At 47.4% G+C, this 26,561-nt stretch overlaps 1 protein-coding gene across 1 annotated transcript in view; it reads right to left on the bottom strand.

The window, feature by feature from the left end:
* Positions 1–531: 531 nt before the first annotated feature.
* Positions 532–26,561, bottom strand: part of hycc1 (hyccin PI4KA lipid kinase complex subunit 1) — a gene marked incomplete at its 5' end in the record, with an annotated part of 52,875 nt that continues 26,845 nt past the window's right edge. Inside the window, 5 exons of the mRNA XM_079522946.1 lie at positions 532–1,151; positions 10,978–11,137; positions 15,759–15,846; positions 19,428–19,544; positions 24,444–24,539. Coding sequence (XP_079379072.1) covers positions 565–1,151; positions 10,978–11,137; positions 15,759–15,846; positions 19,428–19,544; positions 24,444–24,539 — 1,048 coding nt within the window. The 3' untranslated portion in view covers positions 532–564. The remainder of the gene's footprint in view (positions 1,152–10,977; positions 11,138–15,758; positions 15,847–19,427; positions 19,545–24,443; positions 24,540–26,561) is intronic.

The following is a 26,561-nucleotide window of genomic DNA, read 5'->3' as shown; positions in this document are numbered from 1 at the left end:
GTTCAGAGGTCAGAGCCCTGGGGTTCAGAGGTCGGAGCCCACTGGGGGTTCAGAGGTCGGAGCCCTGGGGTTCAGAGGTCGGAGCCCTGGGGTTCAGAGGTCAGAGCCCTGGGGTTCAGAGGTCGGAGCCCTGGGGTTCAGAGGTCGGAGCCCACTGGGGGTTCAGAGGTCAGAGCCCTGGGGTTCAGAGGTCGGAGCCCACTGGGGGTTCAGAGGTCGGAGCCCACTGGGGGTTCAGAGGTCAGAGCCCTGGGGTTCAGAGGTCAGAGCCCTGGGGTTCAGAGGTCAGAGCCCTGGGGTTCAGAGGTCAGAGCCCTGGGGTTCAGAGGTCAGAGCCCTGGGGTTCAGAGGTCAGAGCCCTGGGGTTCAGAGGTCGGAGCCCTGGGGTTCAGAGGTCGGAGCCCTGGGGTTCAGAGGTCGGAGCCCTGGGGTTCAGAGGTCGGAGCCCTGGGGTTCAGAGGTCGGAGCCCTGGGGTTCAGAGGTCGGAGCCCTGGGGTTCAGAGGTCGGAGCCCTGGGGTTCAGAGGTCGGAGCCCAGGGGTTCAGAGGTCGGAGCCCTGGGGTTCAGAGGTCGGAGCCCAGGTGCACGCTGACGTACTCCAGGTGGCTCTCCTCCACCAGGCTAAACGAGTAGCGTCCAGAGTGGTTGAGGGCAGGGGGGGGAGGAGGAGGGGCGTTGGTGCTGTTTGGCGCCGGCGGCAGAACCGCCTGCTGCTCGAAGGAGCGAGAGAACACGGCGCTGGCGGTGCGCGTCAGGCTGCTGAGGGCGCCGCCCGGCTTGGGCACCGATTGGCTGGAGGTGAGCGTCAGCCGCTTGACGGACAGCGAGTCGCTGTAGTTGCCGCCGCCGCCGCCGCACTCGCTGGCGGCGCGCCCCATGGTGGTCAGCAGCAGCCCCGCCCCCGGCCCCGCCTCCTTGCTGTGGTCCTTGCTGGAGCGCCCGCCGCCGCCCAGCCGGCACTTCTTCATCATGGCCTTGGCGCCCAGGCTCGCCACGTTGTTGCTGCTGCCCCCGGTGGTCACCGTGATGCTGGGCGGAGTCACCATGTCAGCAGGCATCGTAACCACGCCCCCACCACCGCCCGGCCACACCCCCTCGTCCAGCTCCGAGATCTCCATCAGCTCGTCCGGAGAGCCCAGGTCCACGGCGTCTGGAGGGACGGACAGATGGACGGAGACAGAGAGACAGGCAGAGAGACAGACAGACAGACAGACAGACAGACAGACAGACAGACAGACAGACAGACAGACAGACAGACAGACAGACAGACAGGATTGATAGTAGGCATGAATAGAAACTCTGCTAACAGGAAAACCTCCATGTAAAACTGGTCAAATTTGGTCCAAAAATAATAAGGCTGATTCTAAATCCTGACCTACGTTTTCTGAGAAACTGGGGTTCCCATCCTAATTTGGTTTGTAAAGGTTTATACATGACTAAAACATGCCTGAACATTTGACAATATTAAGGTCTAATATTTCTACGATTGCAACAGAACCTATTGTAGAGACATGCCAGGGGACCCCCATGAGAGAAGATGTTTTATGGCTCTAGCAGCGATTCTCAAACCGTTTAATTTCAAGGACCCCCAGTTTGACGTGCATTAGTCTACAGACCTCCCATTTAATGGCATTTCTATCTCTGGGACCCCCAATTTACATTGTAAAATCACTGTTAATTTAACTCTGAGAGTGTACAAATGGAACCAAATGGACCCGTTAGGGTCCGTTTGGTTCCATTTGTACACTCTCAGAGTTACAGACCCATAATGGTCCATTTGGTTCCTAACTACCATTTAGCTGGGGACCCCCTGGAACTCCCTCAAGGACCCCCTGGGGGTCCCCGGACCCCACTTTGGGAACCTCTGATATAGAAGACAGCAGAACAGGGTCTATATCTATATATATGCCATTGTCTTCCACCAGGTGGCGCCTGTAGGCTGCGTAAACTCGGCCAACATTAATAATGGCAGCCACAGCAGGTATAGAAGGATCTCTGTATTCCAGACAGTCCTGCAGCTGAGATTAAACCATTCTGGGCGGGATCCCCTTTTGGTGTTTTAAGCGTCACGTTATGCTTTAGCTATTGAAAAATAGCAGATCTACAAGCTCATAGCGCGCCACCGAGTGGCGCGTTACGAGCTTGTAGGTCTGCTATTTTTGAAAAGGTGTGAAAATGTGGCGCGGATCTTTTAATATATATTCTTTCAGATTGTTTTAACTCAAATCTTTGCTTCTGGAAAGGGGGGGTCCCTGGAACAACATATTTTCAGATGGGGGTCGGCGGCCGATTACATATAAGTTTTGGGGGTCCTTGACATGAAAAAGGTTGAGAACCACTGACATTCTGAAAAATGTCAGAATTTAGAAGACATTTGTAGAATCGTCCTCAGGTCATAATGTGTTAAACGAGCAGCAGCCCTGTGTGGTGTCAGGCAAACAAATCAGTGATTTATGGGAGCTGTCCAAACACCAAGAGAACCATATAGATGTCTAGACAAGAAAGAAGACTTAGTAGGAAAAGATTAATAGAAAAAAAAGAAGACTTCACACCAGGAAGGAGAAGTAGTAGTAAAGCCAATACAATTAAACTTCTCTCTCACGGTCTCTCGTGAACAGACCCAAATTCATGTTGGCTCGTAATTAAGACACACACATCTGTTCATGCACGCATACACCCATGTGAGAAGCCACGCACACGCACACGCACACACACACACACACACACATACGTAACGCTATCAGGGCAGGGAAGAGCGCTACACAGCTGAGTGAGTGACAGAAAGGCAGATAGGCAGGTCACACGGGCCAGTGAAGATCTCTCTGATGAGCTCCGGTTACCACTTTCACTTTATTTCTACTTCTATATCTTGTATTGCTGAGTACCTACTAGGCACAGATACAGTCTGAGTACCTACTAGACACAGATACAGTCCGAGTACCTACTAGGCATAGATACAGTCTGTGTACCTACTAGGCACAGATACAGTCTGTGTACCTACTAGACACAGATACAGTCTGAGTACCTACTAGACACAGATACAGTCTGAGTACCTACTAGGTATAGACACAGTCTGAGTACCTACTAGACACAGATACAGTCTGAGTACCTACTAGGTATAGACACAGTCTGAGTACCTACTAGGTACAGATACAGTCTGAGTACCTACTAGGTATAGATACAGTCTGAGTACCTACTAGACACAGATACAGTCTGTGTACCTACTAGACACAGATACAGTCTGAGTACCTACTAGGTATAGATACAGTCTGAGTACCTACTAGACACAGATACAGTCTGAGTACCTACTAGGTATAGACACAGTCTGAGTACCTACTAGGTACAGATACAGTCTGAGTACCTACTAGGCACAGATACAGTCTGAGTACCTACTAGGCACAGATACAGTCTGAGTACCTACTAGGTACAGATACAGTCTGAGTACCTACTAGACACAGATACAGTCTGAGTACCTACTAGGTATAGATACAGTCTGAGTACCTACTAGACACAGATACAGTCTGAGTACCTACTAGACACAGATACAGTCTGTGTACCTACTAGACACAGATACAGTCTGAGTACCTACTAGGCACCGATACAGTCTGAGTACCTACTAGGTATAGATACAGTCTGAGTACCTACTAGGTATAGATACAGTCTGAGTACCTACTAGACACAGATACAGTCTGAGTACCTACTAGACACAGATACAGTCTGTGTACCTACTAGACACAGATACAGTCTGAGTACCTACTAGGCACCGATACAGTCTGAGTACCTACTAGGTATAGATACAGTCTGAGTACCTACTAGGTACAGATACAGTCTGAGTACCTACTAGGTATAGATACAGTCTGAGTACCTACTAGGCATAGATAAAGTCTGCACAGCAATTTCTGCTCCCAGACACATTATATCTTTACTTGACATTTTACATTTCAAATACCACTTCTAGTCCATGAGCCAGACCCCCCTAATTTGCGCGTTAATTACGAAATGGGTGGGCAAATTCTTGTTTGAATTTTTGACTAGCTGTACATCTCTACTTCACATTTTTGTATGATAACAATTGCAGACTAGCAGCTTAGTGGTTGTTATCATGCATTGAATACATGCACCCCTATATTGCCACATGCAAATTGTGACAACAAATATATGATCAACGTTTGAACCTTACTTTGTGCAGAGACCAATGAAACCACTTTTCTGCATAATTCAAATATGGGGAATTGATTGGAATGGTTATTTTACTTCCACAAAACTTCCATATATGCTTAAATGGGCTTTTAATGCAGTATGTTGCACACACATCTAAGAAATTTAAAATAAGGCTTGCAAATATCCCCATTTTGGAAGTGTGTGCTAAGAACCAACATGTTCCTAATGGCTATAGAAAACTGCTCACCATTCTAAGCTTTAATTTGAGTGGTAACATGTGTTTGTACGTTTTGTAACTCTAGAGATACAATCAGAAACCCTATTATAGTGTGATAACACAAGCCAGGGCCATAGCTATAGAATCAAATGGGTGGGAAAAACTGGTGTAATTCTTTTTGAATAGGTATGGTTTTGCCCACTCATTTCGTAATGAAAACTTGTCCGGCTCATGGACTATTCCAAGTCATAAAGGTATGTGTCTGGGAGCAGAAATTGGTGTGTGGTGTTTTTTAAATTCTTTATCTATATGACTTTGTTAGATCCGGCACCCTACTGTTCCTGCCTCAGTGGGGGTCTGGGGACCCCCCAGGGGTCCTTGAGGGAGTTCCAGGGGGTCCCCAGAAAAATGGTAGTTAGGAACCAAATGGACCCTTATGGGTCTGTGACTCTGAGAGTGTACAAAGAGAGTTAAATTAACTTTGATTTTACAATATAAATTGGGGGTCTCAGAGATAGAAATGCCATTAAATGGGAGTCCGTAGCCTAATGCATGTCAAACTGGGGGTCCTTGAAATTAAAATGGTTGAGAAATCTTCTCTTATGGGGGTCCTTGCCATATATTTTCATATGGGGGTCTGCGGGCTAATTAGTGTCAATTTGGGGTCCTTGACCTGGGCTGCTCACAACCAATGGGAGACCTTCATATCCTTCCTGGGCTGCTCACAACCAATGGGAGACCTCCATATCCTTCCTGGGCTGCTCACAACCAATGGGAGACCTCCATATCCTTCCTGGGCTGCTCACAACCAATGGGAGACCTTCATATCCTTCCTGGGCTGCTCACAACCAATGGGAGACCTTCATATCCTTCCTGGGCTGCTCACAACCAATGGGAGACCTTCATATCCTTCCTGAGCTGCTCACAACCAATGGGAGACCTTCATAAGTCATTGCTTTGTTTTAAAAAAAAATATGAGGTTTTCTTAATTTCCTGAAAAAAATGCATATTTTTCATTTCCTCCCGACAGCAGAGACCTCCTTCCTGGGCGTCCGCAGCGAGCTGGTACCTCTATAGCTGGTACCTCTATAGCTGGTACCTCTATAGCTGGTACCTATATAGCTGGTACCGCTATAGCTGCGTACGAGTCTCCTGGGCGTCCGCAGCGAGCTGGTACCTCTATAGCTGCGTACAAGTCTCCTGGGCGACGCTCTCATAAACCCTGAGTCATACATAGTTTCTCATGGATGTCACGCCTCCACAAAAGGCCAATCTATAAGCTCTCAAACCCTAGATCTATAAGCTCTCAAACCCTAGATCTATAAGCTCTCAAACCCTAGATCTATAAGCTCTCAAACCCTAGATCTATAAGCTCTCAAACCCTACTGATGCAGTATGTTGTGAGCTTATAGATCTAGCCACTTCTTTTCATGCACGACTCCGTAGCTCAATGAAGCATAAACCAGGCTTAATGTGTTCAGAGTGAGTACCAGGGCCTACTGGAGACGACATAACTACTACCCACAATCCCCCCAAGCGAGTACAAATACAAAAACACACTATTCATTCAATAGCAGTTTATGTAGGAGTCTACACAAGGTGTAGGCACTAGGTGTCACATGGACTGGACCGCATCAGAAATGTAGTGGACCTCTATGGGGACCTACCTACGGGTCACGGACAAAGTCAGAGAGAGAAGGATGAGGCTGGCAGGGCACTGCGTCAGGCACCCAGAACTAGAGGCTGGCAGGGCACTGCGTCAGGCACCCAGAACTAGAGGCTGGCAGGGCACTGCGTCAGGCACCCAGAACTAGAGGCTGGCAGGGCACTGCGTCAGGCACCCATAACTAGAGGCTGGCAGGGCACTGCGTCAGGCACCCAGAACTAGAGGCTGGCAGGGCACTGCGTCAGGCACCCAGAACTAGAGGCTGGCAGGGCACTGCGTCAGGCACCCAGAACTAGAGGCTGGCAGGGCACTGCTTCAGGCACCCAGAACTAGAGGCTGGCAGGGCACTGCGTCAGGTACCCAGAACTAGAGACTGGCAGGGCACTGCGTCAGGCACCCAGAACTAGAGGCTGGCAGGGCACTGCGTCAGGCACCCAGAACTAGAGGCTGGCAGGGCACTGCGTCAGGCACCCAGAACTAGAGGCTGGCAGGGCACTGCGTCAGGCACCCAGAACTAGAGGCTGGCAGGGCACTGCGTCAGGCACCCAGAACTAGAGGCTGGCAGGGCACTGCGTCAGGCACCCAGAACTAGAGGCTGGCAGGGCACTGCGTCAGGCACACAGAACTAGAGGCAAGTCAATTGACTCCTATGGGAGCCAACCCTGCAGGGCAAAGCCAGGAGGGGAAAGAAGAAGCGATATTATACCACCTATGTAGACGTGCTGCGGTGCGACAGCTTGGCTGACAACACTGCAGAGCTCAAGAACCTGACGTTGGAGGGCAGCGATCCAGGAATCCCCAAGTTGGTGTTGGACCTCACTCTCGCAGCAACTAACTAACTAACTAACTAACTAACTAACTAACTAATAGTTACGGTGCCGTTTGTGCCCATTTTTATTAATGAACTCAATATTTATGTTACCTTCTGGAAATGTAATCATATATTATACGAGTCATCGTGTTCAAAGAAAAGGCATTATATATTATTATGTGTCAGTTATGCAGAGGTTTAGATTTTGTAAGGATGTGAAGCAAAGATCCCAAAAGCAGTAGCGAGGTCAGAGTCAGTGAATGAGTGGCGCGGAGAGGAAGAGGTCAGAGGTCAGAGTCATGAATGAGGCGCGGAGAGGAAGAGGTCAGAGTCAGTGAATGAGGCGCGGAGAGGAAGAGGTCAGAGTCAGTGAATGAGGCGCGGAGAGGAAGAGGTCAGAGGTCAGAGGTCAGAGTCATGAATGAGGCGCGGAGAGGAAGAGGTCAGAGTCAGTGAATGAGGCGCGGAGAGGAAGAGGTCAGAGTCAGTGAATGAGTGGCGCGGAGAGGAAGAGGTCAGAGTCAGTGAATGAGGCGCGGAGAGGAAGAGGTCAGAGTCAGTGAATGAGGCGCGGAGAGGAAGAGGTCAGAGTCAGTGAATGAGGCGCGGAGAGGAAGAGGTCAGAGTCAGTGAATGAGGCGCGGAGAGGAAGAGCAGACCGTGCGATTAGAGAGGCCGGGGTTTATACTGTGTTTAGTTTCCAAGATGGCCGCAGCACCAGGAGGGGGTGGGGCGGAGGTGAGCGGGCGGGCGGGGTCGACATATGCCCTTACTGGGCTGCATTCAAGACACTTGCCTTGTGTCTGACACCTGACTTGTGTCTGAACACAGCTTTGATGGATGTGTTCTGCCATTAAACACAGACACAAGAAAGACACAAGAGAGGTGTCCTGAATGTGTGAATGCAGCCCAGTAAGGCCACCCCCTCCTGGTGTTGCGGCCATCTTGGATCCTAAACACAATATAAACGAATGGGAGAAGGGTTGGGGCCGAGAAAGGCCCTTATTAAGGCGGGAGCGGGGGAGAAAGTCACCATGCAACGTTGCTTTGAGACCACGCCTCCACACATGGTTACCTATGGTTACCCCCGGCAGGGGAGGGGCTAGGTGGGGGAGGGGAGGGGATGGGGGGGGGGGGCGGGGCCCTAGTACTGGCTCCTCCCCGCGGAGGCGGGCCCCCCACCGCCGGAACCCTCATTCTCCACCATTCGCCTCACGGACTTCTGCCTGCGGACCTCCTGGTGACCCCGGGCGCCACCTCCTCCTCCTCCTCCGGTGCTGGGGAGGTCGTGGTGGGTGTGGCCCGCCTCTGAGGCGCCGCCGCCCATCATCATCAGCGTCATCTCCACGTCGCGGCCGTCGGAGCGCGGCCGCAGCACTGAGTCTCCGTTGGGCATGTTGGGCGCCACGCCCGCCACGCCCGTTACACTGATCTCGGGGATGAGGCCGCCGCAGCCGCCGCCGGCGCCCCCTAGCGGAGGCTCGCCGTCTATACTCACCTCCTGGGACTCTGGTTGGTGGGCATGGCGGAGGTGGGCGGAGCCAATGGGGTGGCGGCGGAGACAGCAACATATGGACAACATGTTTGAAACACAGACGAGACGAGACGGGGGACGAATGTGACACACGCAAAAACACACACAAAGACACACACGCACAAAAACACAAGACAAGACCACAGCAACACAAGAAAGAAAAGACACACACACACACACACACACACACACACACACACACACACACACACACACACACACACACACACACACACACACACACACACACACACACACACACACACACACACACACACACACACACACACACACACACACACACACACACACACACACACACACACACAGGGAAACGATGTCATGATGGCAGCAAAATGAAAAGACAAAAATAAATCATAGAAAGTCAGACTAATACTAAGAAAGACACAAAATGAAACAAAAAGCACTACATGATGATGATGTGATGATGATGATGATGATGATGATACATTCACTTTATAGTCCGGTTTATAGTCATTCATTTTTAATTAATTAATCTTCTCAGCCAGCTGTGCGCACACAGAGAGAAGGTCTCTGTTCGTTATCGCTGTAGATGAGCAGGCTTGGCGAGGGACGACATTGAATGGCTCCCATCATGAGGTGAATTAGCCCGTTTTGGGCGGTTAACCCCTTTTGGTGTTTTAGGCATTATGTTATGGTTTGGCTGTTGGAAAAAATAGCAGATCTACAAGCTCGTAGTGCAGCACCGAGTGCCGCGCTACGAGCTTGTAGATCTGCTATTTTTTTGAAAAATCGTGAAAATGTGGCACAAAACTATTATTTCAGGGCGAACGTGTGTTTTTAACTCAAATCTTTGCTTCTTGGGAGCGGTGGGGGGGGGGGGGGGGTCCCTGGAACAACATATTTTCAGATGGGGGGTCGGCGGCCGATTACATATATTTTTAGGGGGTCCTTGACATGAAAATATTTGAGAACGACCTGAGATCAGATTCTAAAAATGTCTTCTACATGTCAGTGGTTCTTCGATTTTTCAAAAATAGCAGACCTACAAGCTCGTAGCGCGCCACTCGGTGGCGCGCTATGAGCTTGTAGATCTGCTATTTTTCAATAGCTAAAGCATAACATAATGCTAACACCAAAAGGGGTTCCCGCCCAAAATGGGTTAAGGGGTATTATCGGCACAAGATGAAACCTAGTCATTAGGCTCCATCTGTAGACACGGCTGATAGCTATAATTTAACTGCCTTTTCAGTCCCCCCCGAGAGGGGAGAGGGAAGGGGGGGGGGGGGGGGGGGGGGGCTCTCTCTGTCTCTCTCTCTCTTTTTGAGTCTAAATTCTAGATTCTGAAAATAGTCGATCTACAAGCTCACTTGAGTTTGTAGATCGGCTATTTTCAACAAGTGTAAAAATCAGTCATTTCGACGGCATCACGACCTGCCAAAATACATTTTAGTCGACTAAATCAACTGTAGATTCAGTCGACTAAAATCTTATGATATTCAGTCGACTCAAACTAGACTAAACACCAAGACATTCCAGGTGATTAAAATGAAACCTAATCCAAAAACGAATGACTAAAACTAAAAATCTAAATTTGTGGTGTCTCCACATTCCTGGCCTGTGTCGAGTGTCCTTGGCTGACTTTAGTGGCCTCAAAGTCACTGAATAACGGTTGGTGACTGACGTTTGTCCCAGTCCCTTATCTGCACTGGCACGGTTGGCGCCATGGCGCTCTACCTGGGAGCGGGCAGAGGGCATTCTGGGTCTTAAGCCATTCAGGCCTGACGTCGACATTTTAAAAAAAAAGTTTTCTAAATCATGACAATTTTCGGAAAGATTTGAGGCACATTTTAACGATTTTTCAAAAATAGCAGACCTACAAGACATAGCAGACCTACAAGACATAGCAGACCTACAAGACATAGCAGACCTACAAGACATAGCAGACCTACAAGACATAGCAGACCTACAAGACATAGCAGACCTACAAGACATAGCAGACCTACAAGACATAGCAGACCTACAAGACATAGCAGACCTACAAGACATAGCAGACCTACAAGACATAGCAGACCTACAAGTAGATCTGCTATTTTTCAATAGCTAAAGTTTAACGTAATGCTTAAAACACCAAAAGGGGTTCCCGCCCAGAATGGGTTAAGTTTTAGTCGACGAAATAAACACTGATATTACGGAGATACAAATGTTCTGCACGCACGCGCGCGCACGCACGCACGCACGCACGCACGCACGCACACACACACACACACACACACACACACGGATAATGAGATGGACATGAGATGGATGAACAAAGAGTGATCCAAATGTGCCCACGACGTGCTGTCCATTTGGGAGGGGGGGGGGGGGGGGGGTGGGAGGGGAGGGGTGCAGGGTGTCCTCAAGGGCCCATTAGTTCTCGACAGTTCAGACAAATTGCCCTCATCAAACGTGGAACAGTGTGTCCGACGTCACGGCGCAGCATCTCTCTCTCTTGCGCCTTTGTGTTTGGTACCCGTTGGCCTGTGTGTGTGTGTGTGTGTGTGTGTGTGTGTGTGTGTGTGTGCGCGTGCGTGCGTGCGTGCGTGCGTGCGTGCGTGCGTACCGTGTCTCTTCCAGCGGTGTCCCCTGATGGACAGTGAGGTCACAGCGTTGCGGCTGATCCGTGACGAGGTGGGCGTGATGTCCACCTGGATGGAGCGCGCTCGCTCCTTGTTCCTCTTCAGGTTGACGCCCTGCAGGGACGACCGGATGGCGTTGCCCACCTTGGAGACGGACACACACCAGCGTTAGCCCGCCTCCAGCCCTGAATCGCTGGCCACGCCCATTCATTAACACATTTTGACCTGAGATCAGATTCTAAAAATGTCTTCTACATCCCGACAGTTTTCTGAAAAAGCTATATAAGGATCATAATATGTGACCGTACCATTAACATCCTATATAAGGATCATAATATGTGACCATAACATTAACATCCTATATAAGGATCATAATATGTGACCGTACCATTAACATCCTATATAAGGATCATAATATGTGACCGTACCATTAACATCCTATATAAGGATCATAATATGTGACCGTACCATTAACATCCTATATAAGGATCATAATATGTGACCGTACCATTTACATCCTATATAAGGATCATAATATGTGACCGTACCATTTACATCCTATATAAGGATCATAATATGTGACCGTACCATTAACATCCTATATAAGGATCATAATATGTGACCATAACATTAACATCCTATATAAGGATCATAATATGTGACCGTACCATTAACATCCTATATAAGGATCATAATATGTGACCATAACATTAACATCCTATATAAGGATCATAATATGTGACCATAACATTAACATCCTATATAAGGATCATAATATGTGACCATAACATTAACATCCTATATAAGGATCATAATATGTGACCATAACATTAACATCCTATATAAGGATCATAATATGTGACCGTACCATTAACATCCTATATAAGGATCATAATATGTGACCGTACCATTAACATCCTATATAAGGATCATAATATGTGACCGTACCATTAACATCCTATATAAGGATCATAATATGTGACCGTACCATTTACATCCTATATAAGGATCATAATATGTGACCGTACCATTAACATCCTATATAAGGATCATAATATGTGACCGTACCATTAACATCCTATATAAGGATCATAATATGTGACCGTACCATTTACATCCTATATAAGGATCATAATATGTGACCGTACCATTAACATCCTATATAAGGATCATAATATGTGACCGTACCATTAACATCCTATATAAGGATCATAATATGTGACCGTACCATTAACATCCTATATAAGGATCATAATATGTGACCATAACATTAACATCCTATATAAGGATCATAATATGTGACCATAACATTAACATCCTATATAAGGATCATAATATGTGACCATAACATTAACATCCTATATAAGGATCATAATATGTGACCGTACCATTAACATCCTATATAAGGCAAAAAAAAGTCCAAATGTCATCATCATTCTTTAAAGGACAACTTTAGTTTTTTTCAACCAAGGTTCATGTTTTAGGTTGTTATTAGAGAAAGTAAAATATGAGTGTTAATTTTTTTTCATTTGCTGCTTTCTTTTGTTTTAGGGATTTTAGCTGTTTTTCACAGGGGGGCGGGGGCATTCGAGCATGGGGCTAAAAATGTATTTTTTTTACACAATTTCATAGCGATTTCTTTTTTTATTATTTACTATAGTCCTACTAGACCCCAGGAAATTACATCTGGCCACAGAAGATCACAGGATCTACTGAATGTGAAGGAGGCCTACTGGGGGGAAGCCACACTGTGTGTCATAGGCTCAATATGTCAGTTTGTCACATTCAGTAGATCCCGTGATCTTTTGTGGCCAGATGTAATTTGTTGGGGTCTAGTAGGACTATAGTAAATAATAAAAAAAGAAATCGCTATAACATTTTGTAAAAAAATACATATTTAGCCCCATGCTCGAATGCCCCCGCCCCCCTGTGAAAAACAGCTAAAATCCCTAAAACGAAAGAAAGCAGCAAATGAAAAAATATATATTTTACTTTCTCTAATAACAACCTATAACATGAACCTTGGTTGAAAAAAACTAAAGTTGTCCTTTAAGTATCATGTGACATGTGAAACTGGGGGTTTTCATGATTCTGAATCCATTCCAAGCCTTTGTTTTGCACAAAAAACACTCCTTGGAAGGAAAACAGCCATAGCCGTCATCACAAATGGGCAAGTGGATATGGCCGAATTTAGCCCAATGAGTGTTGGCCCAGTTAGGGGGCCCAGTTAGGGCCGTTAGGGGGCCCAGTAGGGCCCAGTTAGGGGGCCCAGTAGGGGATCCAGTTAGGGGGCCCAGTAAGGGATCCAGTTAGGGGGCCCAGTAAGGGATCCAGTTAGGGGGCCAGTTAGGGGCGTTAACGTTTCCCAGGCCCGTTGTTGAGAACTCTTAGCGACGTCATGCAGACGGCCCAGTGAAGGCAGGGTGACGTCATGCAGACGGCCCAGTGAAGGCAGGGTGACGTCATGCAGACGGCCCAGTGAAGGCAGGGTGACGTCATGCAGACGGCCCAGTGAAGGCAGGGTGACGTCATGCAGACGGCCCAGTGAAGGCCCAGTGAAGGCAGCGTCCTGCAGACGGCCCAGTGAAGGCAGCGTCCTGCAGACGGCCCAGTGAAGGCAGGGTGACGTCATGCAGACGGCCCAGTGAAGGCAGGGTGACGTCATGCAGACGGCCCAGTGAAGGCCCAGTGAAGGCAGGGTGACGTCATGCAGACGGCCCAGTGACGGCAGGGTGACGTCCTGCAGACGGCCCAGTGAAGGCAGGGCGACGTCCTGCAGACGGCCCAGTGAAGGCAGGGTGACGTCCTGCAGACGGCCCAGTGAAGGCAGGGTGACGTCCTGCAGACGGCCCAGTGAAGGCAGGGTGACGTCCTGCAGACGGCCCAGTGAAGGCAGGGCGACGTCCTGCAGACGGCCCAGTGAAGGCAGGGCGACGTCCTGCAGACGGCCCAGTGAAGGCAGGGTGACGTCCTGCAGACGGCCCAGTGAAGGCAGGGCGACGTCCTGCAGACGGCCCAGTGAAGGCAGGGCGACGTCCTGCAGACGGCCCAGTGAAGGCAGGGTGACGTCATGCAGACGGCCCAGTGAAGGCAGGGCGACGTCCTGCAGACGGCCCAGTGAAGGCAGGGTGACGTCATGCAGACGGCCCAGTGAAGGCAGGGTGACGTCCTGCAGACGGCCCAGTGAAGGCAGGGTGACGTCCTGCAGACGGCCCAGTGAAGGCAGGGCGACGTCCTGCAGACGGCCCAGTGAAGGCAGGGCGACGTCCTGCAGACGGCCCAGTGAAGGCAGGGTGACGTCATGCAGACGGCCCAGTGAAGGCAGGGCGACGTCCTGCAGACGGCCCAGTGAAGGCAGGGTGACGTCATGCAGACGGCCCAGTGAAGGCAGGGTGACGTCATGCAGACGGCCCAGTGAAGGCAGGGTGACGTCATGCAGACGGCCCAGTGAAGGCAGGGTGACGTCATGCAGACGGCCCAGTGAAGGCAGGGTGACGTCATGCAGACGGCCCAGTGAAGGCAGGGTGACGTCCTGCAGACGGCCCAGTGAAGGCAGGGTGACGTCCTGCAGACGGCCCAGTGAAGGCCCAGTGAAGGCAGGGCGACGCAGCCTGTAATCCCACGTGATTATTGACATGCTTTGCATTCTGCAGCGTTAAGCTGTATAATCCCTGGGGTTGAGCGAGCGGAGCGGCGCAGAGCGTAGGGGGGATTGAACCTACTTTAAGCTCACACACAGCCCTGCAACACGGGAGGGGCAAGGTGCAGCGCCACTCCCACACCAATTACAGCCAGGCTTAGACACATCGCTGTGAATGGATGGGCGTCTCTCTCCCTCTCTCCCTCTCTCTCTCTCTCGACCAAAAGCCAAACGGGCGTTGAGATTACGACACACAACCCTTCCCCGCCGCGGGACCCCCCCCCCCCCCCCCCCCATACCGGCTTGGAACTTAAACCGACCGGCGTGCGAGCGCCGGGTTACGACACGACATCAGGCGGTTTCCACACAGACAGAAGCTGTTGTGGTGAATTGACTGAATTGTGGCGCAATTATGTGTTTAAGCTATTTTAGCTTTTGTGTTTAACCTCCCGTGCGTGACACAAGAAGAATCTTATTCGTGAGATTAGCAGTCGAGGGTTGTGTCTGAGGAATTGAACCTTGGTCTCATGAAGTACTGGGCCCCCCGAGGCTCGGCCCGAACAACAACAACAACACATACTTTTAGGCCCGAAAAACCCAGAAAACACGAAAAAGGCGACATTATGCGTTTTATATCCTTAATAGACCGCGGTGCCCGGCTGTAGAGCACCGAGTCGGTAACGATGGAAGTTGGAGCCCTTCAACGAGGGTGGCGCAAATAAGAGCAATTTAAGGCATGTGTGCAACATGCCAACTGTATTGTTGACATGTTACAGTACATGCCAACTGTATTGTACAGTAACAACTAAAGTCTCTTTAATGTTTATGTTGTACGACTACTAAAAACAATCTAAAATAAAGGGATTTAAGATCATTAAAGTTGGGCTGTTGCCCTGAGTCCAATGCATTTCTGCCTACTTCCGGGTCCAGGACTTGTCCCAGTCTATGTAGCAGAGCCTCCATTGGACTGAAGCCCCATGAAGTGAACGCAGTTTGCTTAAGTAGCAGTGCTTCAGGGTTAGGGTCAAAGGTCACAGTATGAAGGTCACATGGTACCCACCAGGCACCAGCAGTGCTTCAGGGTTAGGGTCAAAGGTCACAGTATGAAGGTCACATGGTACGTACCAGCAGTGCTTCTGGGAGGAGTTCTAGCTGAGCTCTGTACAAGACATCATCCAACGCTTTGAACCCGACATCCACCTCACCGTTACATCTGGACGGACACACACACACACACACACACACACACACACACACACACACACACACACACACACACACACACACACACACACACACACACACACACACACACACACACACACACACACACACACACACTTAGTTTGAATGCGTGTGTAATGTAGGTAACCTGCCTACAAAGAGAGGCGGAGCAGTCATGAGTCATGCATGTCAAAACAGGGTGCGGGCACAGCAGGGATTGGCTGAAAAGGGGCACCAGCTGGCTTGAAGGTTGATGATTGGCTGAAAAGGGGCACCAGCTGGCTTGAAGGTTGATGATTGGCTGAAAAGGGGCACCAGCTGGCTTGAAGGTTGATGATTGGCTGAAAAGGGGCACCAGCTGGCTTGAAGGTTGATGATTGGCTGAAAAGGGGCACCAGCTGGCTTGAAGGTTGATGATTGGCTGAAAAGGGGCACCAGCTGGCTTGAAGGTTGATGATTGGCTGAAAAGGGGCACCAGCTGGCTTGAAGGTTGATGATTGGCTGAAAAGGGGCACCAGCTGGCTTGAAGGTTGATGATTGGCTGAAAAGGGGCACCAGCTGGCTTGAAGGTTGATGATTGGCTGAAAAGGGGCACCAGCTGGCTTGAAGGTTGATGATAGGCTGAAAAGGGGCACCAACTGGCTTGACGGTTGATGATTGGCTGAAAAGGGGCACCAGCTGGCTTGACGGTTGATGATTGGCTGAAAAGGGGCACCTGCTGGCTTGAAGGTTGATGATTGGCTGAAAAGGGGCACCAGCTGGCTTGACGGTTGATGATTGGCTGAAAAGGGGCACCAGGTGGCTTGACGGTTGATGATTGGCTGAAAAGGGGCACCAGCTGGCTTGACGGTTGATGATTGGCTGAAAAGGGGCACCAGCTGGCTTGAAGGTTGATGATTGGCTGAAAAGGGGCACCAGCTGGCTTGAAGGTTGATGATTGGCTGAAAAGGGGCACCAGCTGGCTTGAAGGTTGATGATTGGCTGAAAAGGGGAAACCAGCTGGCTTGAAGGTTGATGATTGGCTGAAAAAGGGCACCAGCTGGCTTGAAGGTTGATGATTGGCTGAAAAGGGGCACCAGCTGGCTTGAAGGTTGATGATTGGCTGAAAAGGGGCACCAGCTGGCTTGAAGGTTGATGATTGGCTGAAAAAGGGCACCAGCTGGCTTGACGGTTGATGATTGGCTGAAAAGGGGCACCAGCTGGCTTGAAGGTTGATGATTGGCTGAAAAAGGGCCCCAGCTGGCTTGAAGGTTGATGATTGGCTGAAAAGGGGCACCAGCTGGCTTGACGGTTGATGATTGGCTGAAAAGGGGCACCAGCTGGCTTGACGGTTGATGATTGGCTGAAAAGGGGCACCAGCTGGCTTGAAGGTTGATGATTGGCTGAAAAAGGGCACCAGCTGGCTTGAAGGTTGATGATTGGCTGAAAAGGGGCACCAGCTGGCTTGACGGTTGATGATTGGCTGAAAAGGGGCACCAGCTGGCTTGACGGTTGATGATTGGCTGAAAAGGGGCACCAGCTGGCTTGAAGGTTGATGATTGGCTGAAAAATGGCACCAGCTGGCTTGAAGGTTGATGATTGGCTGAAAAGGGGCACCAGCTGGCTTGACGGTTGATGATTGGCTGAAAAGGGGCACCAGCTGGCTTGAAGGTTGATGATTGGCTGAAAAGGGGCACCAGCTGGCTTGACGGTTGATGATTGGCTGAAAAGGGGCACCAGCTGGCTTGACGGTTGATGATTGGCTGAAAAGGGGCACCAGCTGGCTTGACGGTTGATGATTGGCTGAAAAGGGGCACCAGCTGGCTTGAAAGTTGATGATTGGCTGAAAAGGGGCACCAGCTGGCTTGAAGGTTGATGATTGGCTGAAAAGGGGCACCAGCTGGCTTGAAGGTTGATGATTGGCTGAAAAGGGGAAACCAGCTGGCTTGAAGGTTGATGATTGGCTGAAAAAGGGCACCAGCTGGCTTGAAGGTTGATGATTGGCTGAAAAGGGGCACCAGCTGGCTTGAAGGTTGATGATTGGCTGAAAAGGGGCACCAGCTGGCTTGAAGGTTGATGATTGGCTGAAAAAGGGCACCAGCTGGCTTGACGGTTGATGATTGGCTGAAAAGGGGCACCAGCTGGCTTGAAGGTTGATGATTGGCTGAAAAAGGGCCCCAGCTGGCTTGAAGGTTGATGATTGGCTGAAAAAGGGAACCAGCTGGCTTGACTGTTGATGATTGGCTGAAAAGGGGCACCAGCTGGCTTGAAGGTTGATGATTGGCTGAAAAGGGGCACCAGCTGGCTTGAAGGTTGATGATTGGCTGAAAAAGGGCACCAGCTGGCTTGAAGGTTGATGATTGGCTGAAAAGGGGCACCAGCTGGCTTGAAGGTTGATGATTGGCTGAAAAGGGGAAACCAGCTGGCTTGAAGGTTGATGATTGGCTGAAAAAGGGCACCAGCTGGCTTGAAGGTTGATGATTGGCTGAAAAAGGGCACCAGCTGGCTTGAAGGTTGATGATTGGCTGAAAAGGGGCACCAGCTGGCTTGAAGGTTGATGATTGGCTGAAAAGGGGCACCAGCTGGCTAGAAGGTTGATGATTGGCTGAAAAGGGGCACCAGCTGGCTTGAAGGTTGATGATTGGCTGAAAAGGGGCACCAGCTGGCTTGGAGGTTGATGATTGGCTGAAAAAGGGCACCAGCTGGCTTGAAGGTTGATGATTGGCTGAAAAAGGGCACCAGCTGGCTTGAAGGTTGATGATTGGCTGAAAAGGGGCACCAGCTGGCTTGAAGGTTGATGATTGGCTGAAAAGGGGCACCAGCTGGCTTGAAGGTTGATGATTGGCTGAAAAGGGGCACCAGCTGGCTTGGAGGTTGATGATTGGCTGAAAAAGGGCACCAGCTGGCTTGAAGGTTGATGATTGGCTGAAAAAGGGCACCAGCTGGCTTGGAGGTTGATGATTGGCTGAAAAAGGGCACCAGCTGGCTTGAAGGTTGATGATTGGCTGAAAAAGGGCACCAGCTGGCTTGAAGGTTGATGATTGGCTGAAAAGGGGCACCAGCTGGCTTGAAGGTTGATGATTGGCTGAAAAGGGGAAACCAGCTGGCTTGAAGGTTGATGATTGGCTGAAAAAGGGCACCAGCTGGCTTGACGGTTGATGATTGGCTGAAAAAAGGCACCAGCTGGCTTGAAGGTTGATGATTGGCTGAAAAGGGGCACCAGCTGGCTTGGAGGTTGATGATTGGCTGAAAAAGGGCACCAGCTGGCTTGAAGGTTGATGATTGGCTGAAAAAGGGCACCAGCTGGCTTGAAGGTTGATGATTGGCTGAAAAAGGGCACCAGCTGGCTTGAAGGTTGATGATTGGCTGAAAAAGGGCACCAGCTGGCTTGGAGGTTGATGATTGGCTGAAAAGGGGCACCAGCTGGCTTGGAGGTTGATGATGCCAACGGGTCATGTTAGGTTGAGGAGCACAGAGATCAAGTCGTCTGTGGAATCTGAGACCATTTGATGTAATGCTGGGAAACCAAGCCTTGATGCCGCAGAGTGCGTGCGTGCGTGCGTGCGTGCGTGCGTGCGTGTGCGTACTCACAGAGCGTAGTGGATTCCCGTGATGAGTTGGACCAGGAACTCAGACGTGACGGTCATCCTGGTGTTCAGACCCTTGTACTGACGGAGCTGTTGCCGTGGGTAACCGCATATACACACCCTGGAGCACAGCCAATCAGAATGGAGGACAGAGAGGTTGTCAGCAAAATATATTAAAAGTTTAAAACATATATATATATATATATATTAACAAAGACTCACTCAAGTCGATCCACATCTTATTACGTGTGATTGTCAGAATAAAAAAAATTGAACCAGCAAACACATCGAATTTAAGGCCCGGGGTGGCTGGTAATCCAGTCTGGCAGTGTGCCGCGGGTTCGACTCCCGATCCAGATGGCCGTTACTGCTTAGCACCCCCCCCCCCCTCTATACAAAAAATAAAGGCGAAAGCCACAAAAAAAAACAAAAAAAACAATTGAATTTCATTTAATTCACTGTAGACACATGCCAGGGCATCATTGATTGTGTTTATAGTTTCAATGTAGGCGATATGATTTTTTTAATGATTTATCTTCCCAAGCTTTTTTCACAATTTCTATTTAACTACAAGTAGCATTACTTTTCATGTAAAATTACTAAATTTCTGTGCAACTGTAAACATGCTTTCAAGTTTAAACCTAGCTCGAGTTAACATTTCTTCTTTTCTTTGATGGCATCTTAGGATAGATGTAGACCTATTTGACAGTGCAGAAACATCTTAGGATAGATGTAGACCTATTTGACAGTGCAGAAACATCTTAGGATAGATGTAGACCTATTTGACAGTGCAGAAACATCTTAGGATAGATGTAGACCTATTTGACAGTGCAGAAACATCTTAGGATAGATGTAGACCTATTTGACAGTGCAGAAACATCTTAGGATAGATGTAGACCTATTTGACAGTGCAGAAACATCTTAGGATAGATGTAGACCTATTTGACAGTGCAGAAACATCTTAGGATAGATGTAGACCTATTTGACAGTGCAGAAACATCTTAGGATAGATGTAGACCTATTTGACAGTGCAGAAACATCTTAGGATAGATGTAGACCTATTTGACAGCAGAAACATCTTAGGATAGATGTAGACCTATTTGACAGCAGAAACATCTTAGGATAGATGTAGACCTATTTGACAGTACAGAAACATCTTAGGATAGATGTAGACCTATTTGACAGTACAGAAACATCTTAGGATAGATGTAGACCTATTTGACAGTACAGAAACATCTTAGGATAGATGTAGACCTATTTGACAGTACAGAAACATCTTAGGATAGATGTAGACCTATTTGACAGTACAGAAACATCTTAGGATAGATGTAGACCTATTTGACAGTACAGAAACATCTTAGGATAGATGTAGACCTATTTGACAGTACAGAAACATCTTAGGATAGATGTAGACCTATTTGACAGTACAGAAACATCTTAGGATAGATGTAGACCTATTTGACAGCAGAAACATCTTAGGATAGATGTAGACCTATTTGACAGTACAGAAACATCTTAGGATAGATGTAGACCTATTTGACAGTGCAGAAACATCTTAGGATAGATGTAGACCTATTTGACAGTGCAGAAACATCTTAGGATAGATGTAGACCTATTTGACAGTGCAGAAACATCTTAGGATAGATGTAGACCTATTTGACAGTGCAGAAACATCTTAGGATAGATGTAGACCTATTTGACAGTGCAGAAACATCTTAGGATAGATGTAGACCTATTTGACAGTGCAGAAACATCTTAGGATAGATGTAGACCTATTTGACAGTGCAGAAACATCTTAGGATAGATGTAGACCTATTTGACAGTGCAGAAACATCTTAGGATAGATGTAGACCTATTTGACAGTGCAGAAACATCTTAGGATAGATGTAGACCTATTTGACAGTGCAGAAACATCTTAGGATAGATGTAGACCTATTTGACAGTGCAGAAACATCTTAGGATAGATGTAGACCTATTTGACAGTGCAGAAACATCTTAGGATAGATGTAGACCTATTTGACAGTGCAGAAACATCTTAGGATAGATGTAGACCTATTTGACAGTGCAGAAACATCTTAGGATAGATGTAGACCTATTTGACAGTGCAGAAACATCTTAGGATAGATGTAGACCTATTTGACAGTGCAGAAACATCTTAGGATAGATGTAGACCTATTTGACAGTGCAGAAACATCTTAGGATAGATGTAGACCTATTTGACAGTGCAGAAACATCTTAGGATAGATGTAGACCTATTTGACAGTGCAGAAACATCTTAGGATAGATGTAGACCTATTTGACAGTGCAGAAACATCTTAGGATAGATGTAGACCTATTTGACAGTGCAGAAACATCTTAGGATAGATGTAGACCTATTTGACAGTGCAGAAACATCTTAGGATAGATGTAGACCTATTTGACAGTGCAGAAACATCTTAGGATAGATGTAGACCTATTTGACAGTGCAGAAACATCTTAGGATAGATGTAGACCTATTTGACAGTACAGAAACATCTTAGGATAGATGTAGACCTATTTGACAGTACAGAAACATCTTAGGATAGATGTAGACCTATTTGACAGTGCAGAAACATCTTAGGATAGATGTAGACCTATTTGACAGTACAGAAACATCTTAGGATAGATGTAGACCTATTTGACAGTACAGAAACATCTTAGGATAGATGTAGACCTATTTGACAGTGCAGAAACATAATTGCCTTCCTTGATGTATTAAAGAGCATCAATTAACGACCATCACCTGGGCAGTCAGACACATACAGCTCCCCTCTGCAGGCCTCTACCATCACCTGGGCAGTCAGACACATACAGCTCCCCTCTGCAGGCCTCTACCATCACCTGGGCAGTCAGACACATACAGCTCCCCTCTGCAGGCCTCTACTACTGATCTGATGGCAGTCAGACACATACAGCTCCCCTCTGCAGGCCTCTACTACTGATCTGATGGCAGTCAGACACATACAGCTCCCCTCTGCAGGCCTCTACTACTGATCTGATATGTTCTAGTTACGTTCTTAGCTTACGCATGTTTCTTGATAAATGCATTTTATATATGTGATGTATTCCCATACTTTTTGTTCTTGCCTAATGTAAGTCGCTCTGGATTAAGAGCGTCTGCTAAATGCCTAAATTGTAAATTGTAATTGTACTGAAAGTGACTGCATGGAGTCTGTCTCATTTCTCCAAAAGCATGTGAATATGATGGAATATGATTACAGCTCACATTTCACACACTAGCCCCCCCTAAAAAAAATATATATATATTTTTGAAAATCGATATTAACTTTTAATAAATCGATACATATCGTCGGGATATAATATCGATATACGATATATCGTTACATGACTATTTCAATGTACGGATGTTCTCCTGGATGATAAAGGTTTACTTATGATCCTAGATTACTATTTCTATGCATTTTATGTGTTCTTCTTGCTTACTGTAAGTGGCTCTGGATTAAGAGCGTCTGCTAAATGTCTAAATTGTTCACTGTACATCGATCCAAACTGCATGAGCTGTCAAAGACTGAGATTAGAAGATCAAAGCTATACCCATTTAGACCTGGGAACGATTCTACAAAATGTCTTCTAAATCCTTTGACAGTTTTCTGAAAAACCCATGTTTCTATGTCAGTGGTGCTCAAACTATTTCATGTCAAGGACCCCTAGAATTATATGTAATTGGCCGCCGACCCTCATCTGAAAATATGTAGTTTCAGAAGCAAAGATTTGAGCTAAAAACGAACGCTCTGAAAGAATATATATATTCAAACATTTGGGCCACATTTTCACGATCTTTCAAAAAATAGCAGACCTACAAGCTCGTAGCGCGGCACTCGGTGCCGCGCTACGAGCTGGTAGGTCTGCTATTTTTCAATAGCTAAAGCATAACATAATGCTTAAAAAAACCAAAAGGGGTTCCCGCCCAAAATGGGTTAATATATTTATAGTTTGTTGAAACGTAGCTTACAATGAGTCACAACGCGACAGGCCGTGAGCTTTTGTAGATTGGCTGTTTTTGGCACACGACTCTGTTCTGCTCAGCCGGGGTAGAAGGTTTGGTTCTGCTCAGCCGGGGTATAAGGTTTGGCAGGATTTTAGGATGAGAAACTAGATGAAATCCTTCATGCTCTCCCAGACGGGCCAAAAACTGCCCCACAAAAACATACAAAATAAAAAAGTGTAATCTCTTACACGGTTTCACTCAGTAGTCGATATCACGTCCTCGTGGTAGTATTGTGTGCCCATTAACCCATTTTGGACTGAGGTCTATTTAAAAAAAAAAAAAGGCTTCTAAATCCTAAAAAAAAAATCTGAAAAACCTATGTTTCTATGTCAGTGGTGCTCAACCTTTTTCATGTCAAGAACCCCCAGAATTATCTCTATTGGGCCACGGACCCCCATCTGAAAATATGTAGTTCCAGAGACCCCCCAGAAGCAAATATTTTAGTTAAAACATGCTCACTCTGAAAATATATATTCAAAGATTTGCGCCACATTTTTGCGATTTTTCAAAAATAGCAGACCTACAAGCTTGTAGATCCAGACCCACAGGAACGCACCCAGGGTGCCGGCCCGATTCCGGCGAGCCGCCCCGCGTCCGAAACGGTTGAGAAATGACAGAGGGTCAGGAGTGTTGCGCAGCTGCAAGTTTAACACCTTACCAAACTGTACGTGTGCGTCCGTGTGTGTGTGTGTGTGTCCGTGTGTGTCCGTGTGTGTGTGTGTGTGTGTGTGTGTGCGCGCGCGCGCACACTGAGTGGCAGTATCTTGGTTCACTCTGACACCTTAATTTCTAAGAGGATCAGGTGAGGAAACACTTGCAGAGCAGGCCGTGTTGGGAATGTGTGCACGTGTGTGCACGTGTGTGCACGTGTGTGTGTGTGTGTGTGTGAGAGAGAGACCTGGAGCTCAGCTGACACAGGGACTGCAGTGAAGACGTACGTGTGTGTGTGTGTGTGTGTGTGTGTGTGTGTGTGTGTGTGTGTGTGAGAGAGACCTGGAGCTCAGCTGACACAGGGACTGCAGTGAAGACGAGGTCATGTAGCTGAGAGCAGCGTTGTAGCACAGGAGGAGGAAGGTGAGGACCTCGAACCTGAGAGAGAGAGACACACACACACACACACACATTAAAAATATGAATAGTGCAGGTACAATGCAAGGCACAATCCACTGTTAATTAGGGTGGCCATGAGGGGGTTAATATCACAGGCAGACTCTTCACATACTAGAGCATGTCTGAAATAAGTGTCAGAGCTGAAAACGACATGTAAATATGAAATAAATGCTTAAACATGTAGCTATAGGTGTAATGTTAGAGTCCACAGAAGACATGTAAATATGAAATAAATGCTTAAACATGTAGCTATAGGTGTAATGTAACGCCAGGGCTCCACCAGACGCGTTGCGTCTGCGTCGCGTCAAAAAATGCACCGGTTCAATTTTAATGCACGCGTCGCGTCTCCGTCAACGCGGGCAGTGGAGCCACCCTTCATTGATTAAAAAGGGAACATTCCCTGACGGTGACGGAGACGCGACGCTGACGCGCCCGGTGGAGCCCGGCCGTTAGAGTCCACAGAAGACATGTAAATATGAAATAAATGCTTAAACATGTAGCTATAGGTGTAATGTTAGAGACCACAGAAGACAAGTAAATATGAAATAAATGCTTAAACATGTAGCTAGGTGTAATCTTAGAGTCCACAGAAGACATGTAAATATGAAATAAATGCTTAAACATGTAGCTATAGGTGTAATGTTAGAGACCACAGAAGACAAGTAAATATGAAATAAATGATTAAACATGTAGCTAGGTGTAATGTTAGAGTCCACAGAAGACATGTAAATATGAAATAAATGCCCCAACATGTAGCTAGGTGTAATGTTAGAGTCCACAGAAGACAAGTAAATATGAAATAAATGCTTAAACATGTAGCTATAGGTGTAATGTTAGAGACCACAGAAGACATGTAAATATGAAATAAATGATTAAACATGTAGCTATAGGTGTAATGTTAGAGACCACAGAAGACAAGTAAATATGAAATAAATGATTAAACATGTAGCTAGGTGTAATGTTAGAGACCACAGAAGACATGTAAATATGAAATAAATGCTTAAACATGTAGCTAGGTGTAATGTTAGAGTCCACAGAAGACAAGTAAATATGAAATAAATGCTTAAACATGTAGCTATAGGTGTAATGTTAGACCACAGAAGTGAACCTTTCAAGCCTGTTTTCTCAACTCGCTGTTTTCTGCAAGACATTACTCTATAAGCCATATTCCCTGCTTTCACATGAAAAACAAATCCAATGGCAGCCCCTCAGTCAAATTTGTCACATTATGTCAAAATTGTAATGGCCTTTTTTTTCTTTTTTGTAATCCAGACAGCCAGCAATGGGTAGAACGTTCCCAATTGTTTGTCTCTCTGTGACACATCTAGGGGCCACAATCTGCATTCAAAGATTTTCCTAGAAGCTTTTGTCATTGGTCGATTTGCCTGTCTACTTCCGGATTGGTTAGTCATTGCGACCGGGTTTTTTTTTTCGACCAATGACAAAGCTTCTATAGGAACATCTTTGAATGCAGATTGCGGCCCCCTAGATGTGTCACAGAGGAGCCAAAAACGCAGAAAGAATATATATTCAAAGATTTGCGCCACATTTTCAGGATTTGGCAACATGGCGATTAAGTAAACTGGGCTGTAGCGAATAACCGGGCTAAGTAAGCATTCGCATGCTCAACATGCGTCGCACAGCCGCGCGGAGGAGAATATCACCACTGGACGAGTGAAGAGGAACGCTGCAGCATAAATGTAATTTATTCAACAAAGTGCTTCTGTTTCCATTCATCTCATTGATTGCTTTAACCCATTTCGGGCGGGAACCCCTTTTGGTGTTAGCACTATGTCATGCTTTAGCTATTGAAAAATAGCAGATCTACAAGCTCATAGGTCTGCTATTTTTGAAAAATCGAAGAACCACTGACATAGAAACATAGCTTTTTTCAGAAAACTGTCAGGATGTAGAAGAAAGACATTTTTAGAATCTGATCTCAGGTCAGAATGGGTTAAAGTTTCAGCCCTGAAGCAGGCGTTAGAAATGCTCTTTGTGGCG

This window comes from Electrona antarctica, assembly GCF_951216825.1.
Source record: "Electrona antarctica genome assembly, chromosome: 15".
Taxonomy (NCBI): domain Eukaryota; kingdom Metazoa; phylum Chordata; class Actinopteri; order Myctophiformes; family Myctophidae; genus Electrona; species Electrona antarctica.
This window is presented reverse-complemented; position numbering and strand designations above follow the sequence as displayed.